Source organism: Zonotrichia leucophrys, chromosome 9 (genome assembly GCF_028769735.1).
Source record: "Zonotrichia leucophrys gambelii isolate GWCS_2022_RI chromosome 9, RI_Zleu_2.0, whole genome shotgun sequence".
NCBI classification, from domain to species: domain Eukaryota; kingdom Metazoa; phylum Chordata; class Aves; order Passeriformes; family Passerellidae; genus Zonotrichia; species Zonotrichia leucophrys.
Window position 1 is genome coordinate 14,560,478 of NC_088179.1, and position 21,985 is coordinate 14,582,462.

At 49.4% G+C, this 21,985-nt stretch overlaps 1 protein-coding gene across 3 annotated transcripts in view; it reads right to left on the reverse strand.

Annotated features, from left to right (window-relative positions):
• Positions 1-21,502, reverse strand: part of IL1RAP (interleukin 1 receptor accessory protein) — a 50,329-nt gene extending 28,827 nt beyond the window's left edge. For 2 of the 3 annotated variants that reach the window (XM_064721111.1, XM_064721114.1), the window contains exons 1-2: positions 21,242-21,502; positions 5,322-5,389 (exon numbers count right to left, since the gene is read on the reverse strand). In XM_064721111.1, coding sequence (XP_064577181.1) covers positions 5,322-5,388 — 67 coding nt within the window. In that variant the 5' untranslated portion in view covers position 5,389; positions 21,242-21,502. Of the gene's footprint in view, positions 1-5,321; positions 5,390-20,930; positions 21,087-21,241 lie in introns of those variants that run through there. The other variant, XM_064721112.1, reaches the window with a different exon arrangement.
• Between the last annotated feature and the right edge of the window lie 483 nt (positions 21,503-21,985).

Below are 21,985 nucleotides of genomic sequence, written 5' to 3' on the forward strand. Positions count from 1 at the left end.
TGGGTAGTCCCTATTTGTGTCTCTTAGAACTCCTCCACAGTGAGCTCTGTAACTTCACTCTCTATCTGTGCACAAAGCTGTTTACTGCATGTGGCAGAGTATTTTGGTTACCCCCAGCAACTAGGCCAAAGAGAAAAAACAAAAAAAAATTTATATTCAGATTTGTCTAGCAAGCTTGACATATTTTTCTGGAGGCTTTCTTTAAATTTGAGATCAAAACGATAAAGGTAGGGGCATGAACTGCTTCCCTGAAGGATAAGAAGAGCAAACAGCTACTTTCCATCCCACTTCATTGAGAAAATTTATGCATGAAGCAAAGCAGAGCAGCAAAGGAAGCGGAGAGGTACAGGAAATGGAACACCCCATTGCAAAGTAGGAGAGACAGCATGAAAAGGGGGTTTATCTGATCAGCATCACTGCTGAGCTGTGCTTAAGCTGGCAGGGGCTCTTGTGTGCCTGGGACACCGCACTGGGGCGTGACAAGGTCCAGGCTGAACTCGTGGCTCTGCCAACAGGCTTGCTTAGCTAAACCCATGCAGCCCAGTCCCTGCACTTAGCCAGGTGCTCTGTTGCCTGCTTTAAAATACAGTCAGCAGTTCTTCCCTGTCCATCCCACAGGGATGTCTGCACTACAAAGATGCTGCAGCAGCTGTCCCCAGACAAGGATGGGAACCAAATAAACACAGCAGGCAGCAAAATGAACTAAAAGGGACCAAGAGTCCAGCAGTCACCTGAGTGCCACAAAAGCTCTGACAGTGAGAGCACAGCACTGTGGCTGTGACAGGGGGACATGACAGCTCTCTGATGCCCTATTTGATACACACACAGGGGCAAAGGTGACTGTTCAGTGCTGTATCAGCAACAGACCCAGAAAGGGCTGCTTTCCTCCACAAACTCCTGCACTTCAGTGCAGACAGGTCACACCATGATGCCTGCACAGAGCTCACCCCTCACAACCCATTTCCTCAGCTGACAAGAAGCAGACCTGAGGTTTTATCTCCTCAGTGGGCACAGCTCTGGCTGGTGTGGAGGGAGGCTGGCGGCTGTGGGGACTCGTCTGCACCCAGGTCAGCTCTGCTCCACGGGTTTTATCTCCATCCACTCCAGGGCTGTGCAGCTTTCAACACCCTCAGTGTCAATGACTTCATGCTCCCAAGTGCCATAAACTTCTACAACCACAGTAGCTCACAGATGGGTATGGATGGTTATAAAATCACGTCCTAAATTAGGACAGCAAGAAGCTGAGATTGGAAGAGTAGGAGGAAGTCAGGAAATCCCAGGAGATGATGGTGGGGGAGGGATTTAGTCTCTTTAGAAAACAATAATGCAGTTTAATCTGTTTTTCTTTTGACTTTACACACTAAAATAAGCTTCTCAGCTTCTGGGGCTGTCACAAATCATAAGGAAAATAAGGCAACTGGAGCCCCATCAGTAGAGTAAGAGCCATATAGCAATAATCCTGAGGAGCTGCACAGGGCTTTCCATCTTCAAAGTGTTTTACAGACAGTAATTTATTAATCTGCAAATTTCCCCTGGCCAAAAGCAACTGTTCTGCCTCTCTGCTAAGCATGAGATCCACAGTGCAGTTCAGCACTCGTGAGAGACAGTGCAGGCAGTGGCTCTGACCTCTGGAGCTAGACCTCTCTTTCTTTCTCACTGCAGCCACAACTCCACTGCTCCAACTACCACCTGAACCCAAAAGCATTGATGACATCAATAATCATCAAAAACCAAAGTAGCTGAAAGCCTTTGATATGGGGGAGTGCAAACAGACATGTTCACAATCCAGCAAATAACAGCAAAGCCTGAAATAAAGCTCCCAGGAGAGAAACTGCTGGCTGCCTTCCAGCCACTGCCTGCCATGCTGGGGTATCATTCTGGCCCAGTCCTGGGCTCATCCTACCACACAGCCTGTCTGATAGCCCCCAAGGGAGCCACAGAGGCATCTCCTATGCACACATGATGATTCCCCCACCAAAGGGCTGTTTATGCACTGCAGGTACCTGCTCACACCACATGGGTCCATTAGATAACCAGCATGAGGCTGCTCCTCCTCTCCTGGCAACAATATTCTTCTGCTTTTGCAATCCCCTAAGACAGTACTCCCAACCATGGTCATTTCCCCAGCCCTCATGCTACGAAAGCTCTTGGAGGGTGAGAGAGCAGCCTGGTTAGCAGAGAGGGAAAAATTGAACAAGAAGCACAATTACAGCCACATCTTATTTATAAGTTCGTATCTAACACTGGCAGCTTCATTCAGAAACAAGAAGATAACTTTATTCTGTATTCATAGTGGCTGTTATGTTCTTTGTCTGACTGGTTTTTCATCTCTTGTGAGCCAGTGCATATTTATATGACTTCAGTAGTGCCAAAGAAAGTATTGTACAACCAGACCTGGGTCCATGGGTTTTTGTTATCCTTCCCTGGCTATCAGAACATCTGGGTTCATGAAGCACCCTACAACATGAATTCCATCTTGAGGATGGCTTAGCTAGGCAGGGAGACCTTGACTACCACTGTAAACACTGGCCCAAAGGTGATGAGTGATGTACTCATGCACTCCATGCACTGCTGGTCAGGATATTGTCAAGAGCAGAAGATTTGCCCACATGATCAGCATGAGCAGACGGAAGACTCAGGCACCAGTTCAGTCTCAGGCTCTGCATCTCTTACTCTACACTACTCAGATCACATTTCTTCCCTCAAACAGCTTGCACCTCCCTTTCAGCGACTGATTTTGTTTCAGCACCAGCCTCCATACGCAGCAGAAACAGCAGAGCCCAGAGAACAGATGTTTAGAGCCACAGTGCTGCAGGCAAAATCTGGAGGGGAAATAAAGTTTGTGGGTTTGTTTCTCCAGTAGGAAGCAGGGGGAAGAGTAATGCTAAAGCTTTCTGACACACTGCCAGAGAGACTGACAGCCATAGTGGCTTAACTGGATGGAAAGGCCACTTGCAGCCAGAGCAATGCTGGTATTTTAGAGCTGAAATTTAGCAAGTGTTGGTTCCTCACCTCCTCTGTAAGCTCACAGAACTCAGGACTCAGCAGAGCTGGTAGCCCTGGCTTGGGTAGTCCCAGGTCATTATTGCTGATCAGATTGCTCCACTGGGAAGGATGGCAGAGCAGGACAAGTGGCAGCAACCACAAGACAACTCCTGTCCCTGCCTCCAGCCTTCCTCAGTCTAGCCTGGGCTGGAGAGAGAGCTGGTCCCAACAATACAGCATTACATTCAAAGCACAGAAAAGCACTCAGCTGAAATGACAAATCCCAACCAAGTCACACATGTTAAATATCCCAGGAACCAGGTTCCCCAGTGAGAGCTGCCCATTTCCATGGCCCTGCTTGATGTTAGGTGACCACCAGGGCAGCTGCAGGCTGTGCACAGCCCTTCTGCATTCACTCCAGATAAGCTCAGCTCTGCTCCCCCCACCCACATACCCTGCTCCAAGAAGGAAAAGCAAGCCCAAATGCTGTAACATTTCCAGAACAAGGCCACTCTACCATACTGCCATGTATTTATGACTTTGCAAGGGTGAAACAAGCTCCAGTCTCCTTTTGGTGCCAGTCCCAGGAAACCCTGCAGTGAAACAGAGGGCTGCACAGACGGCTGCCCCTCCATCCAAGTACAAACAGCCATCCAAGCCCATCTGAATAACAAAGGACATTCTGACAGTCCAAACCGGTTTATGAAGTCCATGGCACAAATAGGAAGCTTTGAACTGAAGAGTGCATCTGACACCCACAGACCTGCAGGAAATTAAATGCACACACTGCAGTGGATTTGCAGGAGATGTGTATTTGAACTGACCATGTGTCTCATGTATTGAGACTTGACTCACATTCTTGCAGCACTCTACAAGGGTTCTGGCCACCCTGTACAACAAATCTCTGCTAAAGGAGGTATGTTTAAAAAGTACTAAATGCCCTGCAGAAATGCATGGAGGGCTCTGGTTCTGCCAGATCAACTGGCACGTGCCTGTGTGACCCAAATGCCAGGGTGCTCATTTCTGAAATCAGCTTCTTCCCAGCCAACTGTGTTAGCTTCTAGAGCTGCTCTAACATTTCCTGGGCAATCCTGATTCAATTGCACCTACCTCTCATTTCTGCAAAATCCCAAGATGACTGCACGTGGGGTGTTGTAATGCTGCCTCAGCAGGAGGAGGATGTTGCGTTGGTGGAGAGCAGAACAGCTTGTCCAGAAGCACAAGCAAAGCAGGGATTTTCCCAGCCGGCAGCTGAGATCCATGTCCCTGGGCCCCTCCTTCCCCACATACTCCTACTGCCTAGGGCTCACTGGAGGAGACCTAGGCCATGTATTTTCTCCTTTGCTGTTTCCTCTTTGCTCACCACTTCCACCCAGCCACTGTCACCCAGGATGGGACATGCCCCACTAAAATACAGCCTACTGTGAGTGCCTGCAGCCCTTGGGCAGCCCAAGGAGAAAAACCTCCCAGGCTTCAGCCTGTGCCACGAACACTGCACTGAGATGAACCTTGCTGAAGTGCACGTTGTGAATCTGGCCCACAATAATTCAGTGTGGTCCAAGAGAGAATGACAGAAGAGCTGTTCATCTGCTCGGGGTATATTGTAACTGCTTGTTTGCCAGCATTGCAGAGGGACAAGAGTTCATGGGGGGATTCGTCAAATCCCTGTACAACCCTTATTTCTGAGCATTTCCCCCCATAAAACCAGCTCCTGTTCTTTCCTCCCTCCCCCTTTCCACTTGCCTCCTGCAAATCATGCTGTCTCCTTCCACCCCCAAATAGGAAGTCCGGAGCCGAGACATGCACAATCTGCCTCTTCACAAGAGCTGGGCTGAACGAGTGCCAGAGGAGCTGCGAGCATGACAACATATTTCCTGTCAGGAAAGTGACTCAGTGAGACTGGTATCAGAGCTCCTCTTACTCTACAAGTTCCCCTCTCCCCTTGCATTGCTAAGGCATGAGTCAGAATTGGAGAGCTGAATCTCAGTCCTCTCCGGATCCAGCCAGGGATAGCAGAGTTCAGGTTCAAGCCTGGGTCCTTCCTGCAGCTCAGGGACAAGGCAGCTCCATGGGCCAAGCCCTGGATTCACCCCTCACAGAAGGGCAATAATGATGCTGACACAGGGCACAGATGGAGTTTGAAAGCACTTTTAGGTGGAGGTGCTGTTGCTATTTGCTCACGCACCTCTTCATACCACACTGTGTTCATGCATTGTACTACAGTATTTTATACACAACCATTTAATCCAGAAACACTGCAAATGCTCAAAACTCACTGCAGACAGTTTTCTTCTCTGCACAGAAGTGGGCAGGTCCATCACATGCCATGTCCTTACCTGAGCCTCTGCCAAGGGTGACCATGGACAGCCAGAGCGAAACCAGCAGGACACTGACCATCTTCATCCTGGGAGACAAAGCACACAGACCTGGTTATCTGACACTCTTTTACCACTGCAGGCCATTTTTAAACTATGTGTGTTTATTCCTCCATTCACCCTGTGACCGTTTAACTCTGGCACACCCCTGTTTTATTTCATTAAGTTTCCTCAAGAACAGCACCCTCATGGCAGCATCACTCTGCCTGCAGGCAGCTTGCCAAGCCTGGGAGGTGATGGCTCTGAAGAGGACAGCCCAGCTCATTGACAAGTCACCAGAATGGTCTGTATCAGGAGCACAAGGAGCCAAATGGATGTTTGCAGGCTACAAACCCCAAGCTCTGACTCCCAAAAAAGGTGTTTTGCCAAGACCTCCTTCTGGTCACCTCTAAGAATAAGCGCAGAGAGCGCTCGCAGTAGCTGTGGCACATCTGCACTGAATGTGTGTCTGACACTGACAGGACACCACACCAGAGCAGTCCCAGCTGGCAAGGTGTGCTGCCAGGGACGTGCAAAGGGGCCAGCTGCCACAGCCTGCTTCAGCCTCTCCTGCAGGCAGTGGAGACAAGACAAGACCTCACCGGCCCTCCCCAGTCAAACCCTCCTTGGAACTTGTAGGTAAACACCAGGTTTGTACACTTTTCAGAAAGGATCTAAACAAAGGCTTATCCTTTCTAAGCAGCAGTGATAAGCAAGAAACAATCCCAAACTTTTCCATTCCCACTACAGAACACAATTTCCTGTAATTTGAGATAAATGTACATTGCCAGAGTTTCACTGGCTGCCCACTCCAGTATCTGGCATTCGGCTCTCAGAGCTGCTCACTCACTGGAATTAAATATCCCTCTGTTTCTAGGTTTTTCAAGATGCAATTTATAAGCTGGTAGTCATGAAAACTGACATCTACTAGATGCTCTCATTAAAGGGGTTAAGGTCACATTTGATATTCCTGTGTGCTGTCAGATCACAAAGGGAGAAGAGATGGTTAAAAGGCTGAACTTCATCAAAGCATCTCAGCTCTGCCAGGCAGATGCAGTAATGAGCATGGTGATACTGTCAGGAATGTGCTCATGAGATGACAGAGAAACCTGCTCCATCAGGGTGTGTTAAAAGTGCGGGGGGAGAAGCCACAGAGCTCCCTTAAACATCTCCCTCAAAAACCTGTCCAGAATATATGCAGTACACAGAAGGGCTTTGAGCATAGGCAGAGAACACCTAAGACTGCACAGATTGCAGAGATTAACAAGAACGGGACACGTGAACTGCACTACTCAAAGCCCAGCAGCGGATATTGAATCCTTCCTTTTCAGGGCTTACATCTGAAAAGCCTTTGTGCGATGCCTTCCCTCTGCTGGGCTCATCTCAAAGAGACAAAGGAAATCTGAAGCATGCCTGTTCTTCCCTGCACAGTCCATGGAAAGGGCTGCACACTGCCTCTGATGCCATCAGGCTTTCAAAAATGGCCAAGAAGCAAGGAAGGAAGTGAGGCGTTTTTTCCCTGGGGTCCAGCTGAGAGGGCTGATCACCCCCTACCACTTCTTCCAAATTGAAATACCAGCTGCTTATCAAACCTCTCTCTATTGCCACCTACAACCAGCTCCCAATGTTACTTAAGACTCCATAGGGAAGAAACAATATTAAGTACTCCCACCACCTGGAAATGCTGAAGAAAGATAAAACATTGTTATGCCATCAGATTGGACAGCGAGATCCAGCATGCTGCACTCCTGGTAGGAATTAAGGAACTTTTGGTAATTGAGATGCTTGAAGAAAGGGGGTGTAAAGAGTGGCAGGGAATCATTCCCATAATCCAGATCCCTCATGGTTCCCTCTCCATTTGTCATTAGCTAAATGCACAGCGTGTCCTAACTCACCCTTATTTTCCAGCTACTCTCTCCTGCGTTTTGCACAAATCAGACTGAATTCAGCCCTGAAGCAAGCAGGAACCACTACGGACTTTGGATGAGTTTCCCTTGTATTGAGCAAGGCCATTTGCGTGGCCTGAGGCCAAAATAAACTACTACATTTCACTGGGTGATACATGAACTCTGCAGTGAGCTAATATTTACATCCATTAGCTGTGCTCACAGGAACATGCTCCTTTCAACTGTCTCACAGAGCCACCAGGTTCCCATGAGCAAGGTATCCAAGATTTCCATGCTCTGCCTACTAGCAGGAAAATCCTTTTTTTCTTGCTCTACCCAGCTATAAAATCAGGAGCCTCACACACAGAATTATTTACTTTTGGTTCATTCCAGGCTTTCCAGAGATCTTATCAGTGGAGACAGACAGACACAGGGCCTGTCAGATTACAGCAACTTCTCCATTACAGAGAGGGGACACAGCTGACCACAGCCCTGGCTGCTCCTACTCTACACAAAATGCAAAGGACCATGGCAGGGACAGGCACAGAGTCAAGGGCTGGTCAAGGGGAGCCATCACACCCTCCTGGATGCCCTGACCATGCCACAGTTTGCCAGCTCAGCTCTGTTCCTGTGGATTACTCAAAAATCCGGTTCCAGGATTACTCAAAAATATTCCAAAACCCAAACAGCCCCAAACCTGTGATATCCCCCCAAATAAAAAGGTCTTCCCACAGCAGTTCTGTGGTGACACAGGAGAAGAGCATCCTGCTGCAGAGAGAGGTGGGTTTTGCAATGCCTTGAAGAACCACAGGACCACAACCCACCCTGGTCTTGCCAGGAACAGAAGAGTTTTGTCAACCTTTCCCAGCAACCTGCCTGTGTGTTTCGTGACAGGACAGAGCGTGTTGCCATTTTTCCTGCCTGTGATGCAATTCCAGCGCTGTCTGATGAACTCCTTGTGCAATCCCGTAGAACTGCACCAAACACCAAAGGAGCCAGAGGCCAGGGAGTGCAAACCCAGGCTGCAGCAGAAGGCTCCTCCCAGCTGCATCCACCCAGTGCAAATAAAAGTAAAAGGAGAATAAAATCAGTGAGCAGGAGAGCCTACCAGCTCAGAAATCACACTGCAGCTAGCAAGCAGGCAATCAGAGCAGCCAGGAGGCAGCTGGAGAGCTCTGATACATCCTCAGCACTCCAGGAACTTCTCACGAGACCAATATACTCTGAGGTGCTCTTAATGTCTCCATAAATTAACATTTTAATAATAATTCATAGAGCGGTTAGAGAAATGATCCATCACAGCCCTTGCTAGAGTTTTTTTAAGGAACTTCACTTGAAATGTTCACTTTGTTTCAAATCAGAAATTGTTCCCTTTTCCTTCCAGAGCACTTTTTACTACAAACTTTCACCTTCTGTCTACTGAGGAGCAAAGAAAAGTGGGAGGAAGCACAATCATGGAAGTGTCTCATGCTCTTAACACTAAGGGGGTGGAAAGTCTAATTTTTTTCATTTTATACTGGTCACAAGTGGCCTTTCTGTCAGAAAAAAAAAAAAATTAATATTTTTATTTAAAACACCTTTTAACAAAACACCCTTGCCAAAGAGACCTCAGCAAGGCATCAATCCCTCCTGCCTTTAACAGCATGGACTCTGCAAAGCCCACGCACTCTACCAGCAATTATAAAAGCAAAGACAGATGTCAAGTAATTAACAAAGAGAACTGCACTCAGAGTAACTACTGCACACCTATTCTCAAAGACACTGTACCAATTCTACAGAAAAATGCTGCATTTTCCAGGAAAAATGCCTTTGTCCCTGCAAACCAGAAGCCTCTATGAGAGCTGATAGGTTTTTTGCTTTTCATGGAGAAGTCACACGAGGGCCTGCAGAACAAAAGCGCCCTTCAGAACCTTGCCACTAAGTGCTCTGACTGAAAGGGAGTATAAAATAAAGCAGTTTCTGAAAGAGGAATAAAAAATTTCAGCCAAAGCACGTTTTGCATAGTATTTTCACTCTGTAGTTCTGTCCCAACTCAAAAGCATTTGAGAGCCCCCAAAAATGGGACACAGACATGGGAAGGCTGGCAAAATCCAGAGTGGGCTAGCTTGGGAAATGCTTTGGTTCTATGCCACAAGGATTTGGAGATGGAGGTTGATTGGTGGGCTCAGAGCAGAGCTGGTGCTCAGGAAAGGGGCTCAGCTCTCTGCTCCCACTCACAGGGCGCTCACAAGCCCTGGGTCCCTGCACCATCCCACTGCAGCATTGCAGCAGGCTGCTCCATGAGTCTGCTGGGTTTTCTTACGGGGAAAAATAGATGCACAGTTCAAGTAAATTCAAAGAATCCAAAAGGCAGACAAAGGGTTGCCTGAAAAAGCAGCTGCAGAAAAGTAACAGCAAAAACACTAATGGAAAATGGGAAAAGGCCCTTCAGACCCCCAGGAAACACTTTTGCTTTTCAGTATGTGCAGGAGTAAGTCAGACAAAAGGAGGAATTACTGTAGCATAAACCATCTTGGTGCCACTTAGCCTGCACAGTGTCTCTCTGAGCCTGCATCTCCTCCAGAGGCCACGTGGGCACTGCCTGGCACTGCTCTTTGCTGTGGTGCCCACGGTCCCACTGTGTCCTGCCCAGAACTAGTCAGTGCCAGGGACAGCCCTCCAGAGGAACAGACTGTGACACCCAGGCAGGAAGACAGGGCACAGCTTTTGGAAGTCCAGCCTTTACTGCCCAGCAGGAACAACCACATTAACGGCAATTTTCATCCCCAGACAGCTCCCAGGAAGAGAGCAGGGAGGGATCCAGAGCAGCGTGATGAGGAGCACACAGAGCAGCTGGCAGCACTCTCCCTGCTCTCGTGCATGCCACGCCACACTCATCACTTCAAACACAGCACAGTGACCAGAGGGCCCAGCGCTGTCCTTGGATAAAATATTCACATCTCTCCTGAGGGCAGGGAGCCCAATTTGTCTCAGCAGCAGTTCCCAAACAGCCAGTCACATTTCAGCAGGGATCAAGCATAGCTGAAGCCTGCCCTGCAATCAGGGATATCACAGGAGCCATTGGTGTGACCCAGTCACTGTATCTACTGGTGATACATCTAATGCAGGACCTGCAAAATCAGTGCTGGAGTCCCACCTGTGCCAGGGTGGCTGCACTCACCAGGCATCGCCTGCCTGTCATCACAGCAGGCTGAGAGGAATTTTTTTCTGAAATTTTTCTATTACAAAAGTCATTTATGTCATCAGAACCACAGGAAATGCTGAAATTTGGGCAGCCTGAAAGCTTTTAACCAGCTAGAATCATGGCAGATATTATACACCTGCTTTGCAGAGGGGAACAAGAATTAAACTAGTGGGGGTCAGATGGAAAGCTGCCCTGGTGAGAGGTGTCTCCTGTCACCAGCACAAAGGATTTCCTGCCTTGCTTGGCCAGACCTGGCCACTGGCGCACAGCTTTACAGTACACTGAGTACCCTGGAGGACAAAAATACCAAACCAAAACCAAACACACAACAAGAAAATCTGAGAACAGTCTTCTTAACCAGTGGCTCAGCCAGCTCAGGACACGACACCAGGCATCCAAGCTGGCTCCCTTTGCCTGTCACCCACCATGTCCCTTCCCTGGCTCCCTGCCTGCACATCCAGGCCAAGGGCTGCAGCCTGATGGCTTTTTAATAATGACATTTTACAGAATCCCCAACATGGGGATGAACAAGCTCAGCATTGATGCTCCAGAGTCACCGTGGGAGGTGATCCCAAGCTATTTCTCCTTCAGCAGAGCAGCACAAATTGCAGAAGCAAGGCTGCCCTTCCAGGAGCACCAAGGGCTCCCCAGGGCAGGGCTGGCAGCAGCCTCCCCTCAAGCTCAGAGGCTTGGGAAAAAGTGTGGAGACTTTCATTCACAGTGAGTCATCCCTGGGAGCTTCCTTGGTAGTGCAAGATTTGCCAGTGCCAATGTTTGGGACATGGAGGTGAGATTTCCAGGCAGGGAATTTGTGATTTGCTATTGGCACTTACATACCATCTCCTGGCATCCTTTTGGCTCAGCAGATTTAATGCTAACAATGAGAACTCAGAGGTTTTTTTCACCCTGACAAAAGAAAGAAGTGCAATCTAGGCATGTGGAGAGAAGTGGAGGGGAAGCTTGAAAATATACCTGAATAAATTTGCAATACCCTTCTTCCCTTTGCAGTTCTCCCGGGGTCCTCTCAGGACCTGGAAAAGCAGAAATGCTACAGATTTTGCACACTGCTCTGCTGGAGTCCAGGGTGCCACTGAGTATGCTCTGCCACCAATTTAGCAGGCAGAGCACACTACATTTCATACAGCCAAAATAAACGAGCTCTCTGTCACCTCTACAAAATATGCACACCTGGACAAGTCAAACAGGCAGCTGGGACTATTGCCTAGAGATCTGTGGAGTGGGCTGGAGAGGGGCAAGCAGAGCCACAGCTATAAAATCAAACAGCATGGATTACAAATGGATCCACGCTGGCCACTGAGCAGTTCAAACACTGAGCTACAAGAGCACTTCTGTGCTCAAGCAAAAGGTATCCAGCTAAGATAGTCTATTTTTTATGTGTGAATAGCCAAGGAATGAAAAGTTTCCAACAGTGCTTCAAAGAGAGCCGAGATCTTCCATGAAGACAGACACAATGCTTCTATTTTGGACAGCTATGTTATAGTGAAGGGAGAGTTCTGAGAAACACACACAATACTGTGCTGTCACAAAATAAACTGAGAAAAACCAATCTTTGCACAGAAAAAAGGAAATCTGCAATCAGTGTGGCCCAAAGACCTGAGAAGACCCAAGGAATCCAAAGTGAGATCCCCCCTCAGTGGAAAAATTCCAATTTTTCATGGAACACTTGGAGACATCTGAGAACAAGGATTAATTTATACATTCTCCTCCTGACCTTTGCAATGGTTCTACAATGTAAGCAGCACCACTACCCTCCCTGGGAGGGTGTTCCACTGCCCCAGTGAGCACAGCAGCACATCCACACTGTGCATCACATTGCACAGCAGCAGCCCCAGCCAGCTCAGCACGAGTCTCCAAATCCAGAGAACACAATGCAGACTTGAGCAGGTTTTCAGATGGGCTGAATGCCTTTTCAGGACAGGCCCAGGACTCTCAAACCCAGAGCAGCTTTCCCAGGAGGCGTCTCCTGGCCAGCCCAGCCTGGTCCAGCCAGTGCCCTGCAGCCCCATTGTCCATCTCCTCCCGTGTCACACCAGGGGCTGCACCCAGCCCTGCTCAGCACCACCTGCAACAGGCTCTCAGTGCCAAAATCACTCCAAGAGTTTCTGCTCTTAAGTTCAAGCCCTTGCTGGCAGCTACATACCTGCTCCTTCATCTCCTTCCCACTAAGTGCTTGAGCACCAGATTCCCAGGGTGGCTGCTCCATATTCAGACAACATCCTTCCCCTCTTGTTCCTCCAGAGAGGGACACAACAGGCAAAATTCCTCCAAGCATCACCATGCTCCAGAGCACATCACTGTCTCTCCCTTCCCTTCCCAGGAATCTGCTTTCCCGTGGTGCCACAGATTCCTCAATGTCTCCAGCACTACCAGCTTTGCCTGTGCTGCTGCCAGTGGGGAAGCCCAGCTCCCCCTGAGGAATGATTCCCTCAAGTGACTCTGGGTATCCTGGGATGAGCAAAATATTCAAGGATAAAAGCCAGTCAGAATAGTTTTTCTTTTTCAAGTTTGGGCCACACAGCATTTCCACACCTGGTACTTATATTAATCATGTTAATTTAATCCCATTTAACCTTACAAGTAAAAGCAAACAAGAATAAGACATCAAGATGCTTCAATCCCTGTCCTGCAGCTCAGATAGGCTGCTCCAAGTGTGCTTTACACATCAATCAATTTAAAGCAATATAAAAATAGAAGGCCCAGGAGCTACCAGCCTCCCCCAAGTCAGCACCTCACTTAAAAGCATTTCTCTGGAGGTTCTTCCAGCCCTCCACATTTCCAACCCACCCACCTGGTCCTCCTGGTGACTCTCAGAGCAGCTTTCTATTGCATACCTGTCCCCTTCTGGCCAGCAGAGTATAGCTGCATTCTGCAAAGGGGACTAGAAAAAGCTGTGTACACGCAGAAAAAAGGAGGAGAAGAGAAACAAGAGTGAGACAATCCTTCACCCCCTGTGATGTGTATTCCCTTTTGCTCCCCATGTCTGTAACATTTCCCTCTGCAAATATTTGGCTGCACCATCACAGGGAACTTGCTCAGGCTCTGCCTGCACTGGCCCCATCAGTGCATCTTGGAATTCAACCTTCAAAGAACAGCACCCTGAAATTTGAAGTCCAGAAGCCTCCTGTGAGAAAGTCTGCTCTGTGACCCACAGCACCCACACAGTGGGAAAGCTGAGATGGAGCTGCAGGCAGCAGTATGCTGTGACTGTCATCAATATTAATTATTTGGGGAGAATATGATTGATCTCACAAGGGCAATGAATTCATTTCTCCAGCTGAATGACAAACAAAAGGCAATACATGCACTGCTGACATTTCCAAAGGCTATGAGGTGCAGAGACACAAGGAAATGCTGCTCTGCACTGAAGTCCTGCTGCAAAGAGCCAAAAATCTGAAAAGCCTCTGAAATGTTCATGTCTGAGCAACCTCAATGCCAGGAAGTAGATGCCTTCATATTCTCAAATCTGCGCTGACCCCAGCCCTGGGCTGGCTCCCATCTTTGCACTGAGAGGAAGCAATCACTGAGCATCTTTGGGAAGTTGGTGCCATGGTTTCACTCTGGCCCAGTGCCAGGCACCCACAAAAGCTGCTCACTCACCCTCCCCTCCTGTGCCACAGCTGGGCAGAGAGAGGAGAAACTAATGAAGGGTTCATGAGTTTAGATAAGGACCAGGAAAAAAAACCACTCCAAGGACAAAACAGGCTCAGTTTAGAGGTACAAAGTGAATTCATTACTAGCAGAGCCAGAAGAGGATAATGAGAAAAGAAAGCCCTTAAAACACCTTTTTTTCCCCCAGCCCCTCCCCTCCTTCCCACCAACAGCACAGGGAGACAGGGCCATGCAAAAACCAACACAGCTGGGTTGAGTTTCCCTTCTGCTCTTTGACACTTCATGTCAGCAACTACAGAGTCACTGCACCTGACAGATAAGGGGGCAAAAAACATTTCTAAGGGAGAAACATGACTCTCCTGGACTATTCAAGAGGGCTGAAGTGCAAGGTACAGCTCCCCTGTGCAATGGGAGAAAAGGAAGACACAGCCAGCCTGGAGAAAAGCGTTTCTGTCTCTCCATGGGGTCAGCAGTCTGTGTGTGTGAAACCTCCCAAGGAACCAGAGCTAACCAGGCTCCCAAAATTCCACACAGCAACCTGAGACAGGACAAGGAAGGAGGAGAAAGGTAAATGCACTGGGGCTATTTCTTCAAGAGAATGGATATGGGGGAAATCCCATCCAAGTCCATTGGGATGCTATTCCAGTGGAGTCTGAGCTCTGTCCTTCAGTCACCCCAACACATAAGCTCAAATCAAATGCAACCAGCACAATTTGCTGCAGTAACACATTCTGGGATGCAGCAGCACATCTGTGTTCATTCAGAGAGGCTGGGTGCCCTCAAGACCTGCACAGCTTGCCAGCTGGGCAGCAACATCCTCCTCCCACTACCCAGATCCCTTCTTGAAAACAAGGCCTGGGAGATATCTGTGCTTGAGGGGAGAGGGGCTATTTCTCAACAGAACAAATCAAATTATTTGTATTAGAGTGAATTTGCACGGCTCTCACTGACAAATTAAGTATTTTTTACACATCTCAGAGCTTTGACTCAACAGATTGCTAATAAATTCATGTAGGTGGGGCTCTGGATGTTACTATAGTGGGAAGGAGGTGAGGTTTTACTTTTTGCAACAGGACTAACCTGCCAAAAAATAACTCGAAATTTGGACTTCTTACACTGCCATTTACTAGGCTCCTGTAAGTCTCTAAGGTTGAAGATTTTAAAACAGTCTCTAGTTTAGAGTAGAAATATGAGTTTCTGGCTAATAAACATGAAATCTGTATATAGGCATCAATCACCAAATGCAGTGTATGAAGAAGTGTAGTGCCTCCCTGATAATCAGGCATTAGAGAACTTATAAATGGCTGGCCCCTGAACTGAGTGCATTAGCAGAGGCTTCTGAAATCTGTGCCTCTGTTTCCCCAGCCACATTTAGAACAGCCTCTCCCCATCTCACACCACAGCAGTGCATCTTAATATCTCTAAAGTGCTTAGAGATGCTGAGATGAAAGATAACATATGAGTGCAAAGTATAGATTAATTCCCTAAGCTCAACAGTCAGTGGAGCTGATGGAGCTAAAAGTAACGCATACCCACCACAAAAAACCAGGGTTCTGAGCCTATCTTAAATAGTAGCTACTTAAGGAACAGGTCCCTTGGAACAAGTAATTTTGGGGCTGGTTTGGTTAGTTGAGCCCCAGCAAGCAGGAAACAGAGAAATGCAATGCACTGTTATGAAAATTGGATGCTTTTCCAGAAGGTCTTCAACCTGTTCCTACAGAATTTGGCTCATTTCAGTTAGAGCTGCTCACATTTTAGCAGCCACCACATGAAGAACATGACCAAACATAATTTGAAAAGCTATTTTCCTTTCTGTTTGTTTTTATAAATTATTAAAAATCCAGTTTAAATACTGCAAAGAAAACTTTAAATTGAGCAAGATAAGTTTTGGCATCCTTCCAAGTAGAAGGCAAACCCCAAAATGTTACTGCAAATCCAACAGATGGGTGTTATTTTTCACGCTTTAAAATTTCATTCCTTTGCACTGAGATTAACTGTAATTAGTTCTTTATTTACATCTACAACAAAAAGTAAAATGATAAAGAAAGGCAGCTATAACCACAACTCACAGGCAGAAAAAGACCAAAAAAAGAAAACCAACAAAAATTCCTTCTGAGAAGAAAACATGTCTTTCTTGCCAAGCAGCATAATTGTTACAAATATACAGTTAAACAACTCCACAACATCCTGTCGCACTAAGGATAAACATTTAAGTCACAGTCTTGCCAGCCTTTACACAGAAATTGATCAAATACCTAAGAAGCTTCCTCAGAACGCAGGAAAAATCTCGCATCCCTCTAAACAAACGGTATCAGCCCTAAGAGAGGCAAGACACTCCACCACACTTTTATTTCAGTAATGCAAGGGATTAAAGAAAACTGCGAGGAAAACAAACAAACAAAAGCAAACCCAGCAGCTTTCCCAGATAAAGAGAGAGGTATTAAAACCTAATCGTTTTCTTTAAAGCCCTCTTCTAATTCTGATAACACCTTGGCTGAGTAAAGCTGAAGAGGCTCCTTAAGTATCTGTGTAAGTGAATGATTCACGGTGTAGCTTTGTGTTTCAGCAAAGCTGTGCAGGGAGCAGCCTGGGGAGCCCGGTGCCATGCTGTGACCTGGCACTGCCAGGCTGCACCCCTGAGCCGGCCAGCGCTGCAAGGGTTAAACAGCACAGCCTGCCCAGCCTGCCCTGAGCGAGCTGCTAGCAATGACAAATGTGAGTGGGCTTGCAGGCAGCCTCCAACGCTTCAGAACCAGGTGGAAACCGTGCCCTGGCAGCTCAGTGCCCGCGATGGGCACGGATGGGAGCGCTGGGCACGCAGGGTCCCGCCAGGCACAGCCCTGGGGCTCCTTCTCCGCGCACCCAGGGCTGGGAGCTCCCACGGCCCCGCTCTGGGTGGGATTTCCAAGCTAATGGCTCTCTGGCACCTTCCCAGTGCTCCCAGGAGAAGGAGCCACCTACCACTTCCCCGAGTGAGCACAGGATTCATGGAAATGTCTCATTCTCCGCTGCAAATAGAGCATTTAAGCTAACAGCCTCATTTTGTTAACACATGTAAATGTAAAAAGATTCCATAAGAATCAATGTAACTTTTTCATCTAAATATCAAGTCAACACATAAGAAGGCAGAGTAGAGGGAGGAAGAGAAGAGGAGGGAGGAAGAGGGAGGGAGATTCAAACACCAGGGACCTTGAATCCACTCACTGCAAAAGTTAAGGACTGAAATAATTCTCATTTACTCATATGAGAAAGTGAAGCTCTCACTTTCTCACTCTCTCCTTCTCCTTCCCTAACGCTCTCAGATACTTCTATCTTTAGCCAATTATCCTTGCTGTAATTTTCTTTAAATTGTAATTGGATAATCATCCAGACTCAGGGGAAACCTTTGTCAGAGGAATTCCTGGGGATATATTCCCATTTGATGAAACTGAGAGTTGTTAGGTTAACAAAGGACTGACTAAAGACACGATTCTTCACTTGTAGTGAAAATACTGTTTCACAAGCAACTATTTTTAGAGAACCCTGTAACAAAATACACACACTTGTACACTCGTTTTCCTGTATTTTATTTTCTGTAAAATCAGACTCCAAAATTATGAATATCATATTCTGTGCATGTGTCTTATTGGAGCTTCTGAGGCTGAAACAGTAAACACAGTGGCCAAGACTGAAATTCCCCAAAGGGCAGGGACCACTGAAGCAATTTCCCCAAATCAGTTCCCTCCTTGCCCTCTCTCTGAGCTCATCTGGCTCAGTCGCGTGCAAAAGCCTCACACAGACCAGCACTGATGCTGAGAAACATCAGATTAGCCCTGTGCCTGGCAAAAGCACTGCTGGGGGGGGGACAAATCCTAAAATACCTCCCAAAAGAAGCGGCTGCTTTGTTCCAGCTTAGCAGGGAACCTCGGCCGCACGTTTTGCTGGTGGTGGAGCAGAACAAAGCAGCCACAAACCGTGGATGGCAGAGCCCCCCCTGCACATAGCCCCCCAGCCTCCTGCAGGGTGTGGAGAAGGGCATGGCACACCTGAGCCAGCAGGGAGAAGGGCATGGCACACCTGAGCCAGCTCTGCCTCTGCATCTGCCCCACTGTGCCCAGCCAGAGATGCTCCAGCTCCCTCCAGGTGCAGGGCTGCCACCAGCACACAGCACACAGGCTCTGCTCATGGGGGCACTGAAATCCATGAGCTGTGTCAAGAGAAGGAGAGTGGAAGGAGGAGGAGAGCAGAGCTGCACTGTAGAACGTGTTTTAGTTCCCAGATAACGTGGCGCTGTTCACAGATTTCAGCTTATATAGGCTTTTCCCTATTTCTAATTTTATTCCCAAAGCACTCCCCATTACTGTAGGATAAGGGAAAAAAAAGACATGAATGCATTCACATGCTGATATAATCTTCCTAAGTGTCCACCTGGCTAATGCAACCTGCACTCTGGGGCTCTCCCACACCAGCAGTCACAAGGGCTTTATGGCAAGTTTTTCCAAGTCAGTCTTGCTGAAATGGGAGGACACTTGACAAGAGAGAAGACCCAGGACACACAGGGAAAGAAATATGAATCATGTGCCTGCCAAAATAACCAACAGAGAAATTCAAGCAGAAGTGAGAAGGAGGAATAAAAACTCAAATTTTGGACTCTTATTCTGAATAAAGAATATAATTCTTCCTCCCTAGAGCTGGCATCTGGTTCATGCAGGTCTTGAAGGAATAAGGCTAGGACAAAATCTTTCTGCCTCATTCTTCCTGAATGCTTATTTTAGAGCTAAAATTACAGCTCTGAGGCCAGCAGGGAGGCATTTCCCACACCTCCAAGTATCCAGGCTGCTACACCACTCCTCTTAAGTCTCTTTTATCTGTGTGTGCTTTGTGGTGCCAGGTGTTTTGGGGTAGTGCTACCTGACGCTGGGGATGAGGCTGCTGGGGCCCAGAGCAGGGCAGTGCTCATCCCCACTGCACAGGCTCATGCTCAAATGCAGAATACCTGCACAGACCAACAGTGTCTGGGGAGAGCCCAGAAGTGTTCACACACAAGCTTTCCTTCCACACCCTGGAGGGATCAGAGGACCCTCTGGACTCTGGGGAGCCATGGACAGACATCAGCAAGCACCATATCCAATGCAGACACTTTGAACTCAAGCTAGAAGCAGAGACATGGAAAGCAATCCCAGGGCTTGTGGAAGCAGCTCTGCCTTGCACAGAGGCATGGAGTCAGAAACACAGCCTCTCACCCCACAGCCCCTTCCTTCCTGCAGCTCCATGCGGCAGCTCCCACCTTCCCAGCTCAACATTTCCAGTCATTGCAGTGCCCTGCAGGCTTCCACCACCCCAAGTCCTCTCACGCTTACTCTCCACGTCCCCCATTATCCTACATCCTTAGGATGCTGCTCCTCCAGACAGGGTGATCCCAGCAACAACACCCTGCCTACTTCCAGGGAAGAATATCTGTATTTTAGAGTTTAATCCTCTCTGCCTGCCGTCTCCTGCTCACCACAGACAGGCAGTGGAGACAGAAAGCAGGAGCCTTTCCAGCACCAAGCCTGCCCACCCGAGAGCTTGTGGGCTGGAGTGATGCTCTCCATGAAAACAAGGGATGCCTTTCCTGCAAGGAATACAAGACAGCAAGTAAATCTTCCAGAGCTGCCAAAAGCAACCTGTTATAAATGACCCTCTAAGTTATGAGATATGGACTCTCCACAGTAGAGTTAATAAATAACACCTCACAATCCTGGAAGCGTGTGTTGGGTGACACTTCTGCTTGCCCGAGAGGGCCACAGTTAAAAATGGAGTGTCAGGAAAATAATACTTTTTAATTATGAAGGAGATAAGTGTTTTTATAATACAAGGAGCTTGCTGCAATCTCACAAATCCAGAAGTGAAAAGCCTTTCTTAGGGCAAAAAACGGAATGCATGGAACAAAATCCATCATTTTATAAGAAAAGAAAGATCTGTAAAGCCAACCAGAATTTTATCCAAGCACTATAACCAGCTATTCACAAAGCAGAGGTCAGGATGAAAAGACAGAGTGTGTATGTGAGAGGGCATTTATAATCCAGTTTACTGTGACATCCCAAGGCCCCACGATCAGGATTCTGTTGTGCCAAGCACTGTACAGGCACACTGCAAGAAACCAGCCCAGAGTGAGGAACAAGCACTGCCACTGTCACAGGGGAGAGCGACATAGGCACAGAAAAGGGACACCTGAAATAGTGAAGCACTGATGGTTTCCTTTCTCCCCTTCTTTTTAGGAAACCACCCAGTTTGCCTCCAGATACACCCCCCCCCCCCCCCCCAAAAAAAAAAAAAAAAAAAAAAAGAAAAAGAAAACCTGCTTCACATAAGGGGGCAGCTGCCCCCAACAAACACAGCAAAGGCCATCTTGCTGCCAGCATCTAATAGCTTCCAGTCTGTTTTCTTGCACATGCCTCTTTCACTTTATTTCCCGGCTACGGCTTAAGCCTGACCCCTTCCTCTCCCCACTTCCATTTCAGAGACCCGTCTGACAGCAGAGAGCAGCTATCAGAGGCTTAAGAATTTGCGATCCGGATGAAAATTAAAGTTGCATTTCCCAGCGCGTGTAGCGCTCCAGCCAGCAATGCCCAGATCCCCACGGCATCCCCACGGCATCTCCACGGCCCACGGGAGCGAACTGAAGCGAATCCCTCCGCATGTCGGGGACCGGGGCATCGCAGGAGCGGCGGACACAAACCCGCGATCCCGCGGCTCGGCTCGGTCCCCGCACACGGCGGCATCGCCGAGGGATCGCCCAGGGTCCCCCGAGGTCCGCGGGGTCCCCGGCTCCATCGCGCCCGCTCCGCTCCGCTCCCCCATCCCCAGCCCCATCGCGCCCGCTCCGCTCCCGCATCCCCGGCCCCGCACGCTCGCTGTCACCGTGCCCACCTGTCCTCCCTCGCCCGTAGCCGCCGGGCGCTGCTCCTCGGGCTCTCCCGAGCGCTTCCTCTTTCCTTCCTCTCCCCTGCCCGTGCCAGCCGAGGAGCGGGGGCCGCTGCCGGCTGCGCGCCGCCGCCGCCCGGCTCCCCCCGCGCCGGGGCTGGAATCCGCCTCCTCCGACACAAACTTTCCCTTCGCGTGCGGGGAAGTTCACGGCCGGGGCGGGGCGGGACAGGCTCCCTTGTCCCTTGTCCCTGCCCACGCCCACGCCTACAGGAACACGGGCGTCCCCCGCGCCCCCTCGGGGCAGCGCGGCTCACCTGAGGGCGCGGGGAGCGCACAGCTGTGCCCGGCACGCCGCGCTCTCCTCCTCTTCCTCCTCCTCTCCTTTTTCCTCCTCTTCTTCCTCCTCCTCTGCCTCCTCGCCGTCGTGGCCGATCCGCGCCCCCGGCTCCGCTCCGCCCCGCCTGCCGCTCTCCCCGCGGCCGCGCTCCGGGGGCGCTCGGGGCGGTCCCGCCGCGGTCACTGCGGGGCAGCGGGGCCGGGGCCGGAGCAGGAGCAGGAGCAGGCACAGCTCCGTCCCTCCGCTGCTGCCGGCTCGGTCGGGCCGGGGGAGGCGGGGTGCGAGGCGGGGTGCGCGGGGCCACGGCTCCCTCTCCTGGCCGGAGCCGTCCTGCCGACAGCAGCTGCCGGGGGCGAGAGCCGGCCCGGAGCCCGTGGAGCTCGCCCGGAGCCTCTGGAGCCTGCTAGGAGCCCTCAGAGCCGGCCTGGAGCCCTCGGAGCCGGCCCGGAGCCCTTGGACACGTCCTGGACACTTTCTGGGTGGAGCGGGCTGGCGGACACAGCCTTGCCGCAGCCCCTGAGCACTCTGCGAGCCACCTGCCCCCTGGGAAAGTAAAGTTTCCCCATTCTCCTCTCTGATGTGCTGGGATTCCTTCCTGGTAATTTCCTCCCAGGGCTCCCTGGACATTCTGATGCCACCTCGTCCCAGAGAAGTGGAACCGTTTTTACTCTGTCGCTGGCACAGATACAGCCTTGATGAGGCTGAAATTGTTGATGGATGA